Source organism: Parus major, chromosome 24, assembly GCF_001522545.3.
Source record: "Parus major isolate Abel chromosome 24, Parus_major1.1, whole genome shotgun sequence".
Taxonomy (NCBI): Eukaryota; Metazoa; Chordata; class Aves; order Passeriformes; family Paridae; genus Parus; species Parus major.
Window position 1 is genome coordinate 4,978,895 of NC_031792.1, and position 18,846 is coordinate 4,997,740.

Here is an 18,846-nt window from a genome sequence, read left to right on the forward strand (position 1 = left end):
CCCCGGTGTCCCCAGCACCGCGCTCAGAGCCTCCCCCGGACACCCCTGCTCCCCTCTAACAGAGCCCCAGCACCACAGCTGCCTCCCGGCCGCGTCCGTCCCCCGCTTTATTTCCCAGCCAGGCTCCCCGTAACACCCCCCGACACCCAGTGCCCCTCCAGCAGCATCTGCTCCCCTCCAGATCTCCAGCAGCCCTTCTCCCAGGGATGCTTTCGCCATCCCAGATAGATTCAGAGCCAGCCTCGGTGACCTTTGGGCTCCCCTGACTCCCTCAGAGTCCCCAAATCCATCAAGCCCCCAAGGAGGGGTTGACAAACCCGTCCACCCCCCAGCACAACCTTGAAAATTAGGGTACCCGGTGAAATCCCACCCCAAACCCCTCCTGTGCAATAATTCCCCAGGAAAAACACTCTTATTTTGGAAATATCTATTAATTATTGTTAATTTGGGGGATGGGGGGGGCTTCTGACAGAGCTCCCCCTACCCAAATTTTGGTCCACGTGAGACATCAACTGCCCTTCTGTCTCCCAAAGACCTGAAGATGAGCTTTCCCTGGAATCACATTCATTGGATCCACTGGGTCCTACAGCCAAATTTTCCCACATTTTATTGCAAAAGCCACAGGGGTAGATTTTTCTAGATCAGCCTGGCCACAGGTTTTTTTCCTCCCAATTTTCCATCCCCTTCCTTAAAGAAAAATGCCATCAAGAACGGATTTAATGCCGAATTTCTGCCCATTTCCTAAAGACACTGGGTGGGAGACAGAGTCACTCAAAAGAGCCCCAGAATTCCTTTGGAATAGGTTAAGGAATAGGTTAAAGCTGACTCCAAAGAGTTACAGAGGGATGTAGGAGCCAGGTGTGTAAATGATGGCCAGGGAGTCAGGGATGCAATGGGAAAGGTGAACAAACAAATTAAATTTAAGGCCGGGAACCCAAAACACTTTTATTTTTCCTCTTCAGTTTTCCAGAACAAATGGCCTCTTGAAAAATCAGCATTCCTAAATCTCTCCTTCTAGTTTATCCCAAAAATAAGTCCATCCAGAAAATATTTTCTCCACTATTTGTACTTCCTACTTGGGAGCAGGCTCTAACACACGCTGATGTCCTTTGGGTTGGCCAGTGAAGAGCAAGGGAAAATAGATGGCTCCCACTTGGAATCCATCAATAAAATAACAGAGAGATGCAGTGGGTGGTTGGGATGAATCCCACCCACCCCCCCTCAAAAAAAAAAAAAAAAAAAACAAAAAAAAAAAAATAAAATACAGAAAAAAATCACTGCATTGCATCGCTGAGAAAACCAGCGGGAACTCAGAGCATCCCCCCGGTCCTTCGGAGATGTTGGAATGATTTATAGGAATTTCTTGCCTTGTAAATCAGCCAGCGGGACGTTTTTCCCCTCCCTTATTACTATTCCACAGAAGCGAGCAAAGATGAGGAGCCATAAAGCTGTCGCCGGTTGTTTCAACCAGCTGGGGATGCCAGACAGAAAATATTTCGGGTTTTGCAGAAGCTGTAGAATTGGAAAGAAGAGAGAAGGGGAGGCAGATGGAAAAGCCATCACCGTGATATCAAAGGACCACTGGATCATCCACACTTGGCATCTCATCTTTCTTGCATCTCATCTTGGAAAACAGGGATGTAAAAAGCAGGCACATGTGGGGCATATTTTAAGCTACATCATTGCCAAAAATGTCCAAAAGCTCAAAACTTTAGGGTCCTCGTGGTGCAGGGGTATTTCTTCTAGAGCCAGCAGCAACAAGCTCCTCACATTCGTTCCTCAAGCATCCCAAGTTCATTCCTCAAGCATCCCAAGTTCATTCCTCAAACATCCCAAGTTCATTCCTCAAGCATCCCACACTTGATCCTTGGATATCCCACATTCACTCCCTGGGCATCCCTCATTTATCTTCCCCAATTTGTTACCAATTGCCAAAGAAATTCCTCCACTGGTTTTAGAATCTCACTTTTAAACTCCAGGGAAAGTATGCAGGCCCAGATTTTTCCTTCACAAGCTTCTTCTTCCCTGGAGAGGTTTTTCCAGAGGTTAATTATCATCAATTATCATCCCTGGTTAAAAAAAATACATTTCCCCATTGGATTGGCCACTTCATCACCCAGCCATGGGAGCTTGCTGGAGTTTTTGGTGATAAATTAAATTTTGCTCACACTCAGTCTCATAGTTCTTTTCCCCAGAAAAAAAAAAAACATCTTTCTGCTGCAACAGGCCATTACTGAGTGATTTTTTTTGGTCAGATCTCAGCCCACAAACCCTGAGCCTCCAGATCTCCAGGATCCTGCATCCCTACTGAGAAGAGTTTGGGTACCAACTCACTTCTTCCCACCCTGGACTCCTGCTGGAAGGGATTTCCAAACCCCAAAACCAGGAAACCCTCCTTCAGACACCTTTTTGCATCCCTATCCCAATCCAGATTGCTGGAAACCCTCCCTGAAATTAAACCCCCTTTACTTAAAATTCCCCCAAATTCTGGGGGTTGTGCCTTTTCCATGCCCCAGACTGGAGCATGGGCACCTCAGAGAGATTTTTTTTGCATGTGTGAAATCAATATTTCAAATATATAATTGCCACAAACTCACTGGCACTTATTCCAGAGGACATGGATGGGTCCTTTCCAAAAGAGACAAGTACTCAGAGCAGGTTTGATAAAATATTAAACATTTGGCAAGAGCAGCAACATACATAACCAGCAATATTTACATTTTTACATAACAGGCTTCAGGAGAAAACAAATTACATAAAATATAGAGGTTTAGTCTCCGTCATTTCACTGCTCCTCCATAAATAATTCAATTCTCTTTCCAAGATTGTATTATTGCTCGTGCTGGATTTGTCTAAGAAAAACTGTGACAGGATTCTCTGCAAGATGCAGAAAAGCAAAACCCAGTAAATTATTCAGTGATAGATGTTTTTTTTTTTAAAAAAGGAAGGTTTTGGGGACATTTCCACGAGGCTGAGCCTTGCTTCAGCCCTGCAGCAGGTTGGAGAGGTCCAATGTCCCTTCCAAACTGCTTACAGGGGGGATGTCCAACTCCTCAGGAGACAAAAGATGCTACAAAGGAATCCCTAAAGACAATTTAGGATTTGTTTTGGGCAGGATGTTTCTCCAAACTGTCCCAGTGGTACCCACCAGCCCTTCATCCCTCTGGCTCAGCCACTACATTTGGATCTGGCAGTGATGGGCAAAGCAAATCACTCATTAAAATTTGTGCTGGATTTTTAGGAGATATTTAAGGACATGAATATTTTCCTACACCTTTCCAAACCCTCTCCAGTAACAACTTTCAAGAAGTGAGAAGGAAATTCAGCCAATGAAGCCTTAAAAGCCACGTAGGGACCGTCCACACAGAAAATCATCCGTCCAAACCCAACAATGTTTGTGCCAAATGTGGGGTGAAATTAAAAGATTCCCCAAATTTTAACTGTTCAGCTCATGGAAGATTTCTATTTCACTTGATTTTACCTCCATTTTTGGTACTTCACTTACTCACAGGACAACTTCTCTTTTTACCTGTGTACATGATTTTCCTGGGAAGAAAGATTTACAATGCCGAGACTACAATGTTATTTTTGAAGCCACCGTGCATTTTAAACAATCTCAGACACACAAACAAGCATGTAATTTCACAAGAACTAATAGATAAATACATGGGAGAATATAATTAAGGGGTTTCTAAATAAACCACAGGGACAAGGAGGATATATTAAAAATAAGTGATCAATTCCAGGATGGCTCTATATTCCCAGAGGTTTTCCTATGCAAGATTAAATAAGATTAGGTTTATTTCTTGTGAGAGATTGATGGATTGTTAATAAAGAAAGCTAAAGCCAAAACAAAGGAATTTTCCCCATTGATGGTGGAAAATCCACCCAGCAGCTGGGATTGGGTGGGAAAACATCTAAAAAAATGGGATTTCTCCCCTCCTCACACCAGCTGATGAGGGTTAATGATGGCTTGTTGAGCCAGGAAGGCATTTTGGGGTCCTTCCAGAGGGCAAGTGATGGATAAATGTATCAGGCAGGTTATATATATTTTGATTAGAAAATCCCTGCTGCCAACTTACTCCTCTTAAATGTTTCATTTCAAGGCATAATAAGTCCTCAGCTGGTTTTTGCTGCTCCTTCAGGCTCTCCTGTGCAAAGTTACTGAAAGCATCTGACTGACTGCTCCTTTCCCAAGCATTTCCAGGGATAAATAATATAAAAAAAAAAAAGGCTTTTAAAAGTGACTTACCTCCAGCACTTGGACAAGGTTTGGAGTCTATTTTCCAGAGGCAATATCAGCTGATTGAGATAGAGATGGGCTGGAGGGACGCCCAAGGGGGGAAACAAAAAAGAAATAATTGTGAAGCAACACCTTGTGCAAATACTGCAAAAACAAAAGCAGGGTTGGTCAATAGGCTGAGCCCCCCTCCAGTTTCTGCTTCCCTTGGGTATCTGCAGCACCTGGCAGTCAGCAAAGGCAACGTGGAGATGCTGATCCCTCCCTTTTAAAATTTTGACTCCACCTGAGATGTTTCTTCACCTTGGCTGGGCTTTGGCGCTCATTCCCCATCCTCCTTCTGGTTCAGGCCGTGATGGGAGCTCAACCTTCAGCATCTCCTCACTGAGCTATGCCAGCACCAGCCTGGCTTCCCAGCAGCTGGTGAAGGGAGAAGAGCAGAGATGGTCACAACTCTTTAAAGATGCAAATTGAGAAGCAGCCATCATAACAAGAGAGCTCTGCTAATTCTCTTACGAGTATGCAGATTTCCTGACTTTTCCTAGGCTTATTTGTTTTATTTAGCAACGAATTTAATACCAGCTCCCTGAAGCAAAGAGACAGATGGACTATAAACTTTGAATTTTGAATAGCTTTACTTTCTTAGGTTCATGTCATCTTTGATGTCTTCTGAAATTACATCTTGGAAAGTTTGCAGGGATTGAATTCTGCTTTTTTACAGCCCCCAAAGCCATTTGATTAGCTGCCTTTTAATTTTTTTTTTCTTGTACAGGTTACCTGAAGGATCTTAAATACCATCTCAGTGATTCATATCCTTGGCTGCCAGAGTTGTCTCAGGGAGTTGCCAGTGGACCTGAGAGAACCAAAGCACTGCATAATATCTTCTCAAAATAAGTTTTATGCATCCTTTGGGATGGAAAACTTTGGAGATCTGAGACCAAAACCCCTGGGCTGAAATAAAATAATGTCCTTGCAGGACACAGGGAAACTGGGGTGGGGTTTTGGAAGGACCACAAAGTCATAATGCAGCAGGAAGGATTCATCTTTTTTATTTATTTTTTTTTTGCCATCCACCAGCAATTAAAAAATTGGGCTGGAAATGAGGAGAAACAATGAGGAGAGGTTGGTGCAGCTCGGGGAAGCCACTGAGGGGAGGGTGGTGTCCATCCTTCAGCTGTCCACAGGTGGCTGGATGAAGCCACGAGCTGATTGAACACCATGATGGTCAGATACACAAGACCACCCTTTTTACCAACAGCCCTGAGGTGTGTGAAAATTTAAAATTTAATCTGGAGGTATAAAAAAACATATCCCACGTGCTCAGGAGTCAGGGAGAGGTGAACTTAAGGGTAACACTGCGACTTTTGAAGTTAACTGCTTCGACCTAGCACATCTAGGCCCAGCCAGGTCCCATCACAGCTCATTTCCCTACCCTCACACACAAACAGGAGAGGAAATTAAATTTAAAAAAAAATCCTACAATGACAAAAAACCCTGCATCATTTCCAAGCTGCAGCCCAGGAAACAGCATCAAAAAAAAAAAATCAATGTATGTCAAATGAATAAGGGTGAGAACAAAGGTGTTTCAAGGAGCCAAGAATAAAAGCAGAATGAAAACTGCAAACAGGCTTGACTGCCAAAAAATCCACCTGCCTGGAAGTCCTGTGGGTCTCAGCAATGAATTTGGGCCATTTCAGCAGTTGTTGGTTGATTCCAGCCACCAGCATCCCACCATGGGCAGATGTTGCCATCACTCAACCATTTCTGGATTTGAGACATTATTGACTGCTCAATTGCAGCGGAATTATGACAGATGATTATTATGGGCACATTAAAGTCTAATGAGTGGCCAGTGATTAATGCCATGGTGAAGAATACCAAAAGAAATAATGATTATGGGCCACTTAAAATGAAGTGTTGTGGGTTTCATTATCAATGGCTCCTTGGTTTCTCACCTGAGAGCTCTTGGGTGGGAAGGGAGAGGAGGTTGACACAGGTAAAGGTGCAAGGAATCCAAAATGATGGTGCAAGGAGGCCCCACAGAGATACCCTTTAAAGGTAATATTGGTGGGAATAGCATTTCTTGAGGAAATGTATGGGAAATTGAAATTTCTTGGAAAAACATTTTACTGTGGGCTTTAGAGCCTTTGGGAATGTCATTAGAAAAGCAAATTTTAATTGTTACCATCTTCCCAGAGCCTGCTCTTGTCTTTATTTTTCCCCCCTCAATCTTCTTATACTCATTTTCCATGGATTCTTCACCTCTTTCCTTTAGCTTTGCCTCTTCTCCATCCCTTGCAGCACTCACAGAGGTCTCTACAGTCAAATTTCAGTCTCTCAGGTGGTTTCTCTCCTTCCTCCCCTTGGTTGGAACAGATTTTGCAGCAATATCAACCCATGTTGACTCCACGGGGTCATGTCATCCCATCTGGGCAAGATGACATTGAAACACCCCCAGGAGACAACTACAGGAGCTTTCTTTTTGTAGAGTTTTTTGGGAAATTGCAGCAGTTGCTTGGCCTTTGGAGAACCAAATATCAAAATCTTCATTTGAACCAATCTATAAATTTACTGGACTGAACTAAAATTACATTTACAAGTCACCAAACCCAAATTATTACCAACTTCCTCCCAGCTGGGAGTGATGTGAACCACAAGAGGAGTCATTAGGTGTGAGGACACCCTTCCTCCATCCACCTTCTCCAAGTGCTTCTGGCTTGAGGTCAGTCTTATCCCACAGTGGGAAATGTTTTCTCTCCTCCCACCAACCAGGCCCTTTTAGAGCCATTTCCACTTGCTGGGATGGGATTTATTTTTTTTATCCCATTTGAAAAGTGACTTCATATTCCATTTTATTCTTTTTTGAATGTTGCAGGATTTATTCTGTTTGAAGTCTTACATCCTCGTTTCCTGTCAGGATGATTAAAATTGATTTCCGCCATCAGCTAGAAAAAGATAATCTGAAGTGGGTTCCTGTGAGAGAGAGCTCTATCCCCACTGGAGACATTACTAACCCTCTCCTATTATTTTAAATTTCTTTTTTTGGAGGGATATCTCTTTGGAAAAGGACAACTCAGTGCTTCTCAGCCATAAGTGTCCTCCAGGTAAGCTGACAAGAACAATTTAAGCTCATTTTTTTCCCATCACAGGAGGTGGGCTGGGGGATTTAAATAGCTCTTGTTTACCACTGTATTTTTAGAGGAGTAATTGGATCCTCCTGACGCCTTCACTTTGCTTTCTCCAGCTCCTCATCTCTGACCCCACACCTGCACCTGTCCCAGTTTGTATCTGGGCAAGAAGAAATGGGATGGGGTTTTTCCCCAGCATTAATCTGGGCAGTTCCCGCTTCACTCAGAGACTTTGCAGGAGGAGGAGGGAGGGATTTGGGCTGGAAAAACCATTGGCAAGCTGTAAAACATCTGGCCAACAAAGAAAACATGGAAAAAATTAGTCCAGAGGGCAAGTGGCACTCAGGGATACAACAGTTCCAACCTCTACCCATCTCTAAAATCAACTAAACCTGGAATATTCTAAAAAAAATCAATTAAAATAAATATTTTTTTTCTAAATCAATTCAGTACATTTTTATAATTGATTATCTAAATTTTAAAATTAACAAAAACAGCTAAATGCTGGATATCCTGACTAATCTCCAAAATATCCCTGAAATATAAATAACATCTGAAGGATCTTGGGGTCTCATGACCACACTGGTTTGCATAAGCAAATTTATGGAAATGAGGGGGGCTGGCGCTTCCTATCACACCAAAGATGAAATGTTATGTGTGTTCTGACATTCTTTTCTCCATCCACCACCAAGCCATGAGGAATCCCCCCAAAAGAGGGGTCCCCACCATCCCACAGATCCCCATCACAAGGTTTAAACACCCTTACAAGAGAGTAATTTAACGCCATTCCCAGCTTAAGCTCCATATCTACCGGGCGTGAAATTAGTTCCAGCAAGCTGCAAATTTGCCACTAATAAAAATATTTAGCAATTCGCTAGTCTTTAAATCAGGAGCAGAATATTTTCTTTTCTTGCATCAACGCCTGTTTCTTTTTAATTCTAATATTGGAGCATCGGGGAGCTCCAGCCGTAAAACTGGAAGTCTCACGACCGCGCGAGCAGTTTTAAATCAGTTCCCTCAGCGCTCCCAACTCCACCACCAAGAGTTTGATCATTTATTATCATTTGATATCAGGCCTCATTGGTTGTTTTGGCCACCAGGTTGAGCTGGGCATGGTGGATTTGGAGGTTTTAACCCAAAAGAAGCCGAACCCGCCCTGTTTGCAGGGGCTGCTGCTCTCACAAAAGAGCTTTGATCCATGTGATCCTATCTTGCAGGCCTTGAAGGAAAGTGACCTCTCTGTCCTCCTGAGCCAAGCATTTAATTAGCCTCAGCACTAATTGCATCTCTCTGCCAAGCCTATTTCATCCAATGCCAGCCTCAGGATCTTTGTCACGCCTTTGCCAAGAAATTCCACAATTCCCTGATCTCTTCCTTGGGAAAAACTCTCCACAGTGACACCACATCCTTCAAACCATTCCTTTTCCTTGGCAGGACAGCAGCACCCATCCACTGGACAAAAGAATCATTTTTGTCCAAGTAAATCCATTGAATTGGGTTTTCTGGGCCATGAGCATCCAACAGCGCCTGCACGACTCCACTTCTCCATATTTAAAGCAGATTATTGCTTGAGAGCCAGGAAAGGCTTTATTATACCTCTGTTATGGATATCAAACACCTTGGAGCTGGAATTCATCATCACCCCTTCATCTGTCATCACTTGGATGTGTCCTGTCCCCTGCACAAGGGTTTGGGTGCAAATGCCACACAGTGCAAATCAAAAGTCTTGGAGAAACCTGAATGTGTGACACCAGCAAAGTTCTCTGCATCAACAGTTATCCTGAAAAAAAGCACCACAAATAGGAAGTTTGTCCAAGAGTCATGAAAACAACAGAAAAATCCTCAATATTTGCTGCTTTCCTATGTTTTTTAATTCACTTTTTATACCCAGCATTGCCTTCCTCCCACTTTCTGTTACTTCATTTCTCCAGGTGCAATGCAACACTCACACAAGCAATAAATAAGACCAAATCTAAGCAGGTAAAAGCTGGAAGGAAAAGTTATTTTAGGCCAGCAATAAATGATTTTTGGGCAATAAAACCAGATCTTTACATTCAACTGATGGGCTGACAGAGCAGTCTGCAAGGCAAATCCCCAGCAGGGCATTTCTGGTGCTGGGAGGAGGCTGAGGGTGCAGAAGAAGGATGGGTTTGGGATGATGGGGTTTGGGATGATGGGGTTTGGGATGATGGGGTTTGGGATGATGGGGTTTGGGATGATGGGGTTTAGGATGATGGAGTTTAGGATGATGGAGTTTAGGATGATGGAGTTTAGGATGATGGGGTTCAGGATGATGGGGTTTAGGATGATGGGGTTCAGGATGATGGGGTTTAGGATGATGGGGTTCAGGATGATGGGGTTTAGGATCATGAGCTTTGTTGCATTTTGGGGAAATTTCTGGCAAAGGTTGTGCTTTGATAAAAGTATCACACCAATGGGGTTGGTTTTTGCCAGTTTTCCTTATCTGTGGGTTTCCCATTTGCCTTCATTGTGCTCAGAGAAACCTGCAGCCTTGCTGTGATACCATGTGGGCTCTGCAAATAAATAATATTAAATATTATGTGTTATATGTAATTTATTACATATAATATACCTTATTAAATATTGAATACATTTAATATTAAAGGGATACATAAAATATAAGTATTTTGGAGGGTGTTAGGCTGCTGGGCTCATTTCAACTCCAAATCTTGTGCTTGAGTTACCATCAGCCCTACTGCTCTGGTGGGGTTAAAATGAACAAAATGAGATAAATGATCAGATGAATGATGCAAGCAGCATGGCTCAGAGCTGCCCACTGGATATGCTTGCTGGGCTGTATATTGCATTTATCCTTCAAATTCTGGCCAAATATCTGGGATGTGGCCCACCAGCAGGATCAATAGCTGGATGATTCAAGCTCTCTGCTTCAAGCTCTTGAACTGGCTTAACATTGCTGTTGTTGGCATCAAGAAACTTCCAGGCAGCACCAAGACACAGAGATGAGAAATGAAAACCCAATCAATATGGGAAGAGGTTAACAAGGCTGTTGGAAAAGCTGTGGATAAGAGGTACAAGAGAAAAATAAGCCAAGGAAAAGCTTTATTGGCTGACGAATCAAACATATTGCTTCTAGATGAAAAGCCAAAGGATGCAAAAGGAGTGGCAGAAGGAGAGGGCTCCAGTTGAAAACAGGGTTATGGAAAGAAATTTGGGGTTTTAGAAACAACCAGGTTCCAAAATATGCAAAGAAGTGGGAAAACAGAGAAAAGCAGAGGGAGAGCCCCAAACAACAGGAGCAAATATTTCATTTCTCATTGCCAGCAGGAGCAGGAAGCACAGGGAAAACAGCAGAGAAGGAGTGGGAAAGGAAGGGCAGAGATGGACATCAACAAGGCAGGGATTGCAGAGGGGGAAAATCCCTGCCTGGTGGGATTAACACCACCAAGCAGAGAAGGAAGGAGTTTGCTATCAAACATACGTTTTTAATGTGCTGGCAGCCGGTCACCACTCCATGCCAAGTAAAGGCAGGTGTCAGAGACAGTTTGTGTTCTGCTTGCTGAAGCATTTGGTGTCATGCTGGCGATTCTGGTTTCATCCCAGGGAAAGGCAGGTCGGTGCTGTGCAGAATAATTAAGCGCTGCTTTATTCCTCCCCTTGAGAGAAGCGGCAGAAAACGCCCACCCAGGTGACATTTTATGCAGCCAAAGTATTGCAGACTTCAAGCAGTTGAGACAGAAAATATCAATGTTTAGGGGTTTTTTTGATTCACAGCCCAGAGTGTCTGGATTTGGAACAAGATCGTCTTTAAAATCCTTTCCGACCCAAAGCATTATGTAATTCTGAGATTCTGTGATAAAGTCACTCATCAAACCATGCTGGCCTGGGTCTGGTGGGCAAGATGTGATGGTGAAGAGACAGGATTTATAAACAGGCTGGAATATTTATTTTAAATGGAAATTCCTCTTGTCTTGATATTAGAAGATGTTCATAGCATGGACCAACCTCTCTAGTCTGGTTTGGCTGCTCCAGACCCCAGCATGGCTGTTCCAAAATCCTGCTGTAGTCCCTGTGTCAGCGTTACCGTATTACCGAAATCTGCCTGATTTGGGCCCTAAATCCAACTGAGGGGGTGGGCAGGTGAATTTTTAGGGTTCTGGGGTGGAAGCGCGTTCAGGGGTGCTCTTTGCAGAGGGCTGGGCAGGAGCTGGGTGTCCCCGGCCCATGCGGGGAATGAAACACCGGGAGGGGAATTCGCGATCCCCCGGGAGCAGCGGCGAGCTCCGGGACGGGGCCGCGGGACAGGGAGCGGGATCCTGGGGGCTCCATGAGGCCAGGACGGCCGGGACTCAACAGGGACCGGGTCAGTAGGGCCGGGTTTCAATAGGATTGGCACCGGGATGGCACCGGGATGAGGGCTGGGATGGGGGCCGGAATCGAATCGGGGTCGGGATGGGGATGGGGATGGGGATCGGGGCCGGGATCGGGGCCGGGATCGGGATCGGGACTGGGACCGGGATCGGGACCGGGATCGGGATCGGGATCGGGACCGGGTCGGGATCGGGACCGGGACCGGGATCGGGATCGGGATCGGGACCGGGATCGGGATCGGATCGGGATCGGGCACTCAAGCCCCCCCCAGCGTGCCCCCCTCTCCGGCAGCGCGCGGAAAGCCCCGCCCATCCCTCCCCTCTCAGCCAATGGGAATCGCCGAACGAGCGCCGGGCGGGGCAGGGAGCGCGGCGGTCGCGCCCCCGCCCTCTGCCCCTCAGCCAATAGAAAGCGCGGGCCGCGCTGCGGGCAGCGCTGATTGGTCGGGGCGGTGCGGTTGCTAGGCAGAAGCGGCGGCGCGGGGCGGCATGGCGGGCGCGCTGGGCGTGGGGCCGGGGGTGCTGGCGCTGCTGCTGCTCTGGGCAATGGCGCTGCTGCTCGTGCTGGCGCTGCTGCGCGCCGGCCGCTCCCGGTGAGAGCGGGGACGGCACCGGGCCCGGGGACACGGCGGGGATGGGGCGGGGTCCGGCCCGGTGGGTGCAGGGACGGGAGGGGCCCGGTGAGCGCGGGGGTTCGGGCCCGCAGGTGCTGAGCTCGCCCCGCCGCTCCCCGCTGTCCCCGCAGGGTCGCCGCGGTGCCGGTGGTGCTCGGAGCCGCCGCGCTCACGGCCGCGCTGCTGCTCTTCCCCCGGGAGGGCGAGAGTCCGGCCCCAGCCGGAGCTGAGGAGGTGAGGCCGGGCATGAGGGGCCGGGCGGGGCGGGCGGTGCCCCGGGTGTGTCCCGGCTGTGTCCCGGGTGTGTCCCGGCTGTGCCCCGGCTGTGCCCCGGGTGTGCCCCGGGATGGGCCTGGAGGGCAGTGCGTGGCCCCGGCTCCTGCCCTGAAGCGCCGGGGATGGATCTTTCCCTTGGGAATGGCCCCAGATGGATTTTTGACCCAGGGATGGGCCCCAGCGGCCGTCCTGAAGCCCTGGGAATGTTTCTGTACCGCGGGGATGGGCTGCAAGGATGCCCGGAGGAATCCCGGAGGGAATGAATGGGCTTTTACCTCAGCCACAGCCCCGGTGCCATCCCCGGTGCCCAGGAGATTGTCCCGGGCTCCTTTCTGGTCTCCCGCTGGCACAGCCTGTGTTGCTCATGGAGCCGGTGACTATGAATTTCTCTAACTAAATTGCTGATTTACACAATGATCCACCTGAGCCGTGAGGTTTGGCTCCCCTCCTCCTGTCCCCAGGGGCTCTGTGCGGCTTCGCTCCCTCCCAGCTCCAGCAGCCTCTGCTCCCTCTGCCATTCCCTTTCCTTATTGTTTTCCTTCCAATTCTGCAGCCTTTCCCTCTACCCTCAGCTCTGTTTTCTGATTAAAGCCCAATAACTGCTCTTTAGCTCTTTTGTAGGTTCTTGCCGTGCTTGAGCATGAAAAGCCATCTGCATTGTCAGGCACAGGGATCTCCCCCAGTTTTTGGATCAGCCACCCTGAGCTCTCCCAGAGCTCTTTGAGCTTTGAATACACAAAGTTTTGTGGCCTTTCAGGTGCCATTTCCTATGTTCTATTATTAATGCATGTTAATTATTGCTCTTCTGGTTCTTGTTCTGTGTAAATCCCTACTAAAAGACACTTGTAATGTTCTTTTCTTCTCTCTGTGTCACATCTGCCCTGCTGGTGTGAAGGTTAGGAGTGAGATGAAGGGCAGCCCAGTGCGTGTTTGTTGCCTGGGAGGCAAATGGAATTGGAAAGCTTATTTTTATACAGATCTTCAATTGGACTGGACCTGCCCTGCCTATCAATAATACATGACCTGGGCTTTCTGCACCAAAACTCTGCTAATTGGCTAATTAAAAAGTGAAACGTGCAGAAGGAGCCGGCGCTTGGCTCACCAGAGACTCTGCAGGAGCACCAGGGCTGAGCTAATGCGATGGATAAAGCTGAGCAGAGCTCTGGGGGGTCTGGGGAGCAGAGAGGGGATTTCATAAACAGCCTCTTCACTGTGGGCTTCTCTTTGTCTTGCCTACCTACCATAGCTTTTTTTTTTTTTTAATTGTTATTTTTTTTTCTTTTCTCACTATCTCTGTTCTAAAAGGGAATCAGGGCTGGAGGTTTGTGACTGGGGAGAGCTGCTTCAGGGCTTGACTCCTGTCTCTTCCCTGTGCTCAGGGCTGTGCTGCTCCACATTAACATTCCCAGTAGCTTTTTGCAGGGATTCTTGTTCTCATTTGTACATCCCAGAGAGTGCCCATGCCAGGGATGAAAAGCAAGGAGAGAAATCTGGGGGAGCCCCAGAGGTTCCTTTTTCCAGGATGTGCTGTCCTGAAGCAGACTGAGGCTGTGACAGGATGGGAATTTTGTGTTTCTCTTCCCTGCAGATCGTGGACACCTTCCTCATTGGCCGCTTCATCCTCCTGGCTGTGATGAGCCTGGTTTTCCTGGGCTGCCTGTTCCTGTTCCTGATTTACCACCTCATGGAGCCTGTGTATGCCAAACCACTCCACAGCAGCTAGAGACAGCAGTCTCTGCAAAGAGCAAATCTTTGATTTCATGGCAATAAACCAGGAAGAGACACCAGCTGGAGGTGACCATGATGTTCTTTCTGAGCTCAGAAAGAGCCAGGGAAGCAAGTGGAGGCTTTGCTTCATCTTAAAAAGCAAAGTTTGGTCTGAGCAAGATCCTCTTCCTCCCCAGGGGGTTGAAACCTCTGCACCTGCAAAGGTGTGTGAACCTCTGAATCCTGCTCTCATTTACAGGAGAGCTGAGATCCAGGCACTTGGTGCTGCTCCTCATTCAGTGCATTGAACTGAGATGGTTTGTTACTGTTCCTTTTTCACTATAAAACTCTTTTTTTCATTTTAATAAAACTCTTTGAGAAATCCCTGACTCAGGCTTTATTTATTCCACAGGGATGTCCCATTTGGCCACCCTGTGGTGACAGTGCCCATGAGAACTGCCTTTTTCTGGGGTGGATGTGGGGCTTTGAAGAAAAAAAAGCCTGAACAAACATCATTGTGTGGCTGTGGATTGTTTGGGACGGTCCCTTGGACTGGAAATCAGGAGTGGGGAGTGAATAACATAAAAGTGATGGCAGAACAGCAAATGGAAAGCCCCTTGCTGATACCTGAGTGTTCCCTGCCTGCTGCCAAAGGCTCGTAGCTGCTGCTACCCTAAAACTTCAATTCTAGCACAGATCCTGCTGAAGCTGCTGGTCAACTCCAAACCTTCCCTGTCCCTCTCTTCCCCTCGTGGGGGAGAAAACACTTTCTATGTTTTGCAGGAGCAGCAGTGGGGTGGAATCCCATTTTTGTCTCTCTTTTGGGAGGGAAGCCAGGGGAACAATCCTGCTGAAGCAGAGCCAAGCCATCAGCCTGTGCTGAGATGAACCTGGGGGCAGCAGTGGCACGAGCTGCACAGCCAGTGGCAGCAGTTTGTTTTCTTGCATGAACTCTCAAAAGATTGCAGGAGAAAAGCATTTTTGGTGGCCTGGAGCATCCTGGGACTGTTCTGTAGCAGGGAAGAAGCCTTTACTCTCCCTGCTGCCCTGGGGAGAGGTTCCCACAGGTCATGGGGTGAGGTGGGTTCTATGGTCCATGTTTTCCAGCCCCACAGGGATGGAGATGCTCAGCCTTCCATGGTTGAGCAGGCAGTGAGTGTTACAGAGCCACTGAGACAGCCCTGAGCAGTGGTCAGGGTCAATACAGCCAAAAACTTGAGGGCAGAAACTCAGATTTAAATTTTTTCTTCCCGTTTTGGAGATTTTTATTTTTCATTTTGTACTGAAGACAGTAAATTAAATAACTGACTGGCTTTTTCCAGCCCTGTCCTGACAGCTGTCAGTCACCAAGCAGAGCTTTCAGGACATGAAAGATTGATAAGACAGAGCCAGTGGGCGTGGAGGTGATGCTTCCCTGGCAGAAAATGCCCCAACACCCCAGAGCACTGACTCAGTCAGCTAAAAAATATAAGTACAGTCCCAAAAAAAGCAGAGAAGAGGCATCTCTGCTTTCCAAACTGCTGCCTTCCTGTCCTGCTGCCCATGTCCAAGGGAGCTGAACGAGCATGTTGAGGAAATGCTGAGCATTTATGCAACACAAGCGCTTTGGGGTCTCCTGGTGATTTTGATGTTACGCCTGAAACAAAATTCATATTTAATTCATCGTCTTAATAACATTTATGAATGTGGAGTTTGTCTGGCAGCTCTGTGCCTATGGTGTTGTTATCCCTGTGTTTGTGGGATGATTTGGGGAGTCTCAGTGAGGCCATGGTGGTGTTTCACCGGGGCTTCAGTCCAGCACATGGGAGGGAAACCATGACAAAAGCAGCTGGGGCAGTAAAAACCCAGCCCTGAAAGCAGAAATGTGAAACTTCTCCCCATTTTGCACTGTAATTAAACCCAAATAAGGGCTTTTTCTGTCCCCTTAAACTGACTGTGACTAAAACAGATGGAAAGGCTGATAGTGCAGCAGTTTTTTTGGGGCCAGCAGAAAACCATCCTGCAAGAGTAGCTCCTGCTCAAGGAGGCCATTCCAGCATTTCCCCAAAACCCCATTAACTGGGGAAAGAGCTTCATGTCCTCTCACCCCCACCGAGACATTCTGAGCTTCATCCTCATCCTGAGCAACCCCTGGCAGTGGGGAACAACCAGCTGGATGAACTCAACCCGGGCTCTCTGTGTATTTATTTATTCTGGGGAGTTCTGCTCCTCCTCACACAGGGGCTTTCCAAACAGTTCCTGTTTATTTTTGGAAAAGGAAAGACCACGTCAAGGAATTGGTATGAGCCAGAGCTGCTTCACAACCAGCCCCAAATGGGGATTTTTTTACTTCCATCCCCATCCCAAAGCTCCAATTCCTGGAGGAAAACCTCTGCCTCCACCTAGCAGCCTGATCCTTTGTTTTGGAATTAATGTGCCACAGGAGGGCAGGTTTGTCTTAAACCCCAACCTCTCAGTTGCTGGTGAGGATTTGGGAACCTCAGAAGATGTTATAGCCAAGGAGCCCTGCTCCAGCCCAAACTGATCCAGATTTCCTCTTGCAGAATGAGAGAGCCACATCTGCCATGTCCTGAGGTGCAAGCCCCCATGCAGGCTGAATCTCAGCACAAGAAAGCTGCTTTTCTAAAAGATCCCAGGTGTGCCAGGATGAGGGCAGGCTGGCTGCTTTCAGGGCAGCTGGAAAAGCAGCCCCATTTCCCCCCTAAATTCTGTGCCTGGCTCGTTAGGACCGAGCAGGATGCCCCTGCAGCAGGATGTGTGCCCAGGTAGTGCCAGCCTGAGGGCAGCTGCTCCCTCCTGCCCCAGGGAGCAGTGCCAAAGCAGAGATGGAAGGAGCAGGAGTGTCTGCAGGGGAAACTCCTCTCCTTGATTTAAGGTCCTTGAATGACGGTAATTCCTCATGTCTCACGCTGCTCTCTGCTGGCACTTAATTACCCTCGCTGGAAAAACTGCCCTCAGATTTCCACCTTGACTTTGCTGACTTCAGCTTCCCTGCTGTTGGATCCTGATTTGCCTTTGGCTGCTAATTAAAAAGCCCTTCAGCCTTTGCCAGCTGCTCCTTGCATAGGTAATTACAGACCGTGCCCCAGCCACCTCTCCACCTTCCCAGCAGCATTCCTCCAAAATCTGTGCAGCCTTTTCCCACTCTGCCTCCTGGTGAGTGGCACTGCTGTGGTCACCTAGAGAAAAACCTGAGTGCTGCACTTACCAAACCTAAAGAACCTGAGAGTTTGAGGTGGGATTTTTCCCATCTCAGACAGAGGTGGACACGTGTCCGTGCTCTCAGTGCCAAAGGGGATGGTGGCAGAGGAAAATCCAGCAGAGGAACAAGGCAAGTTCTCTTCCTCACTCCTCCCAGAGGAGCTCAGCTCCATTTAAACAATTTTTTTGGCTAAGGTGAACCCAGGGGATCCCCTCCCTGCCTTCCCACTCACCCTTCACTTCCAAAACTCAGTGAGATCTGGAGTTTTCTTTGGCATTTGGATCTTTTTTATTTGAAGTTTAAAACTGCCATGGGCTGTGTGCCCTTTCTCCTCACTCCTGGCAGCAGAGCCAAGGCTGTTCAGACTTTCCAGTCCTAAGTGGGACACAACCCAGGCCTAAATTTGTCCCGGAAAAATTGTAAGCAGATGAAAAAACAAACAGGAGTGGGGAAAGGTGAAAAAAATAAAAAGGAAGAAACGGGGGGAAGGGGGTGGAACCCCCAAACCAACCTGCTGTTGCAATAATCCCCCATGTGTGTCAGGATTTATGGGATTTTTTGCTTGGAAATGTATTTTGAGCCCCCCAGCTCCACAAAAGTTTGGTCATTAAGCATCACAGAGCTCCTTGTGCCCGCAGTGGCCACCTGTGCCACGAGCCAGTGGCCTGGGGACGCTGCAGGGTCAGTCCTGTGGCTCTGCAGAGGACAGATCCTCTTGTGACACCTCTCCCCATCAGGGTTTAGCCCAGCAGGATTGGTTTTTTCCCCTGGGAAAAATGGCAATTGGGGATTGTGTTTTTCTCTGCCTTCTCCATCATTTTTCTTGCTTTTTTCCTCAGGAAACCAGCGAGTTTCCGAGGCCCACTGGGCATCACTGGTCAGAGTGGAGGGGATTGAAAGCCATCAGTGTTTGGCCACCTCAAACCTGCAGCTGCCACTCTCCAAGCTGCCTGTTCCCCTGGGCCACTCCATCACCTTCAGAGGTTTACAGGGAGCTGGTCCAACTGGCCAGAAAGTTTCCTCCTTTTTTTTTCCTCCCCCACCCTTTTTTACCTCTTTGCTGATGAAATCAGCACTTAATAAAATCACATCAGGCCCAGATGTTTTCTTCTCGGGTCAAGATCCAAGGAGGAGAAGTCAATTTGAGTTGCAATTTATCCCAGGCTTACACAGAACCCCCAGCCCTGGGCAGAGAGCCGGAGCCTGCCCGGGTGTGACCCCAGGGTGGAGAAGGGATGGAAACACATCCCGGGGGACGGAAACACATCCCGGGGGGATACAAACACATCCAGGGGGATGGAAACACATCCCGGGGGATGGAAACACATCC

The 18,846-nt window shown here is 47.7% G+C and overlaps 1 protein-coding gene across 1 annotated transcript; it reads left to right on the forward strand.

Annotated features, from left to right (window-relative positions):
* Positions 1 to 12,206: 12,206 nt before the first annotated feature.
* TMEM218 (transmembrane protein 218) lies at positions 12,207 to 14,703 on the forward strand. The gene is made up of 3 exons (XM_015649592.1): positions 12,207 to 12,310; positions 12,463 to 12,565; positions 14,196 to 14,703. Exons 1-3 carry the CDS (start codon positions 12,207 to 12,209, stop codon positions 14,328 to 14,330), a joined length of 342 nt encoding a protein of 113 aa, XP_015505078.1. The 3' UTR covers positions 14,331 to 14,703.
* The last annotated feature ends 4,143 nt before the right edge of the window (positions 14,704 to 18,846 follow it).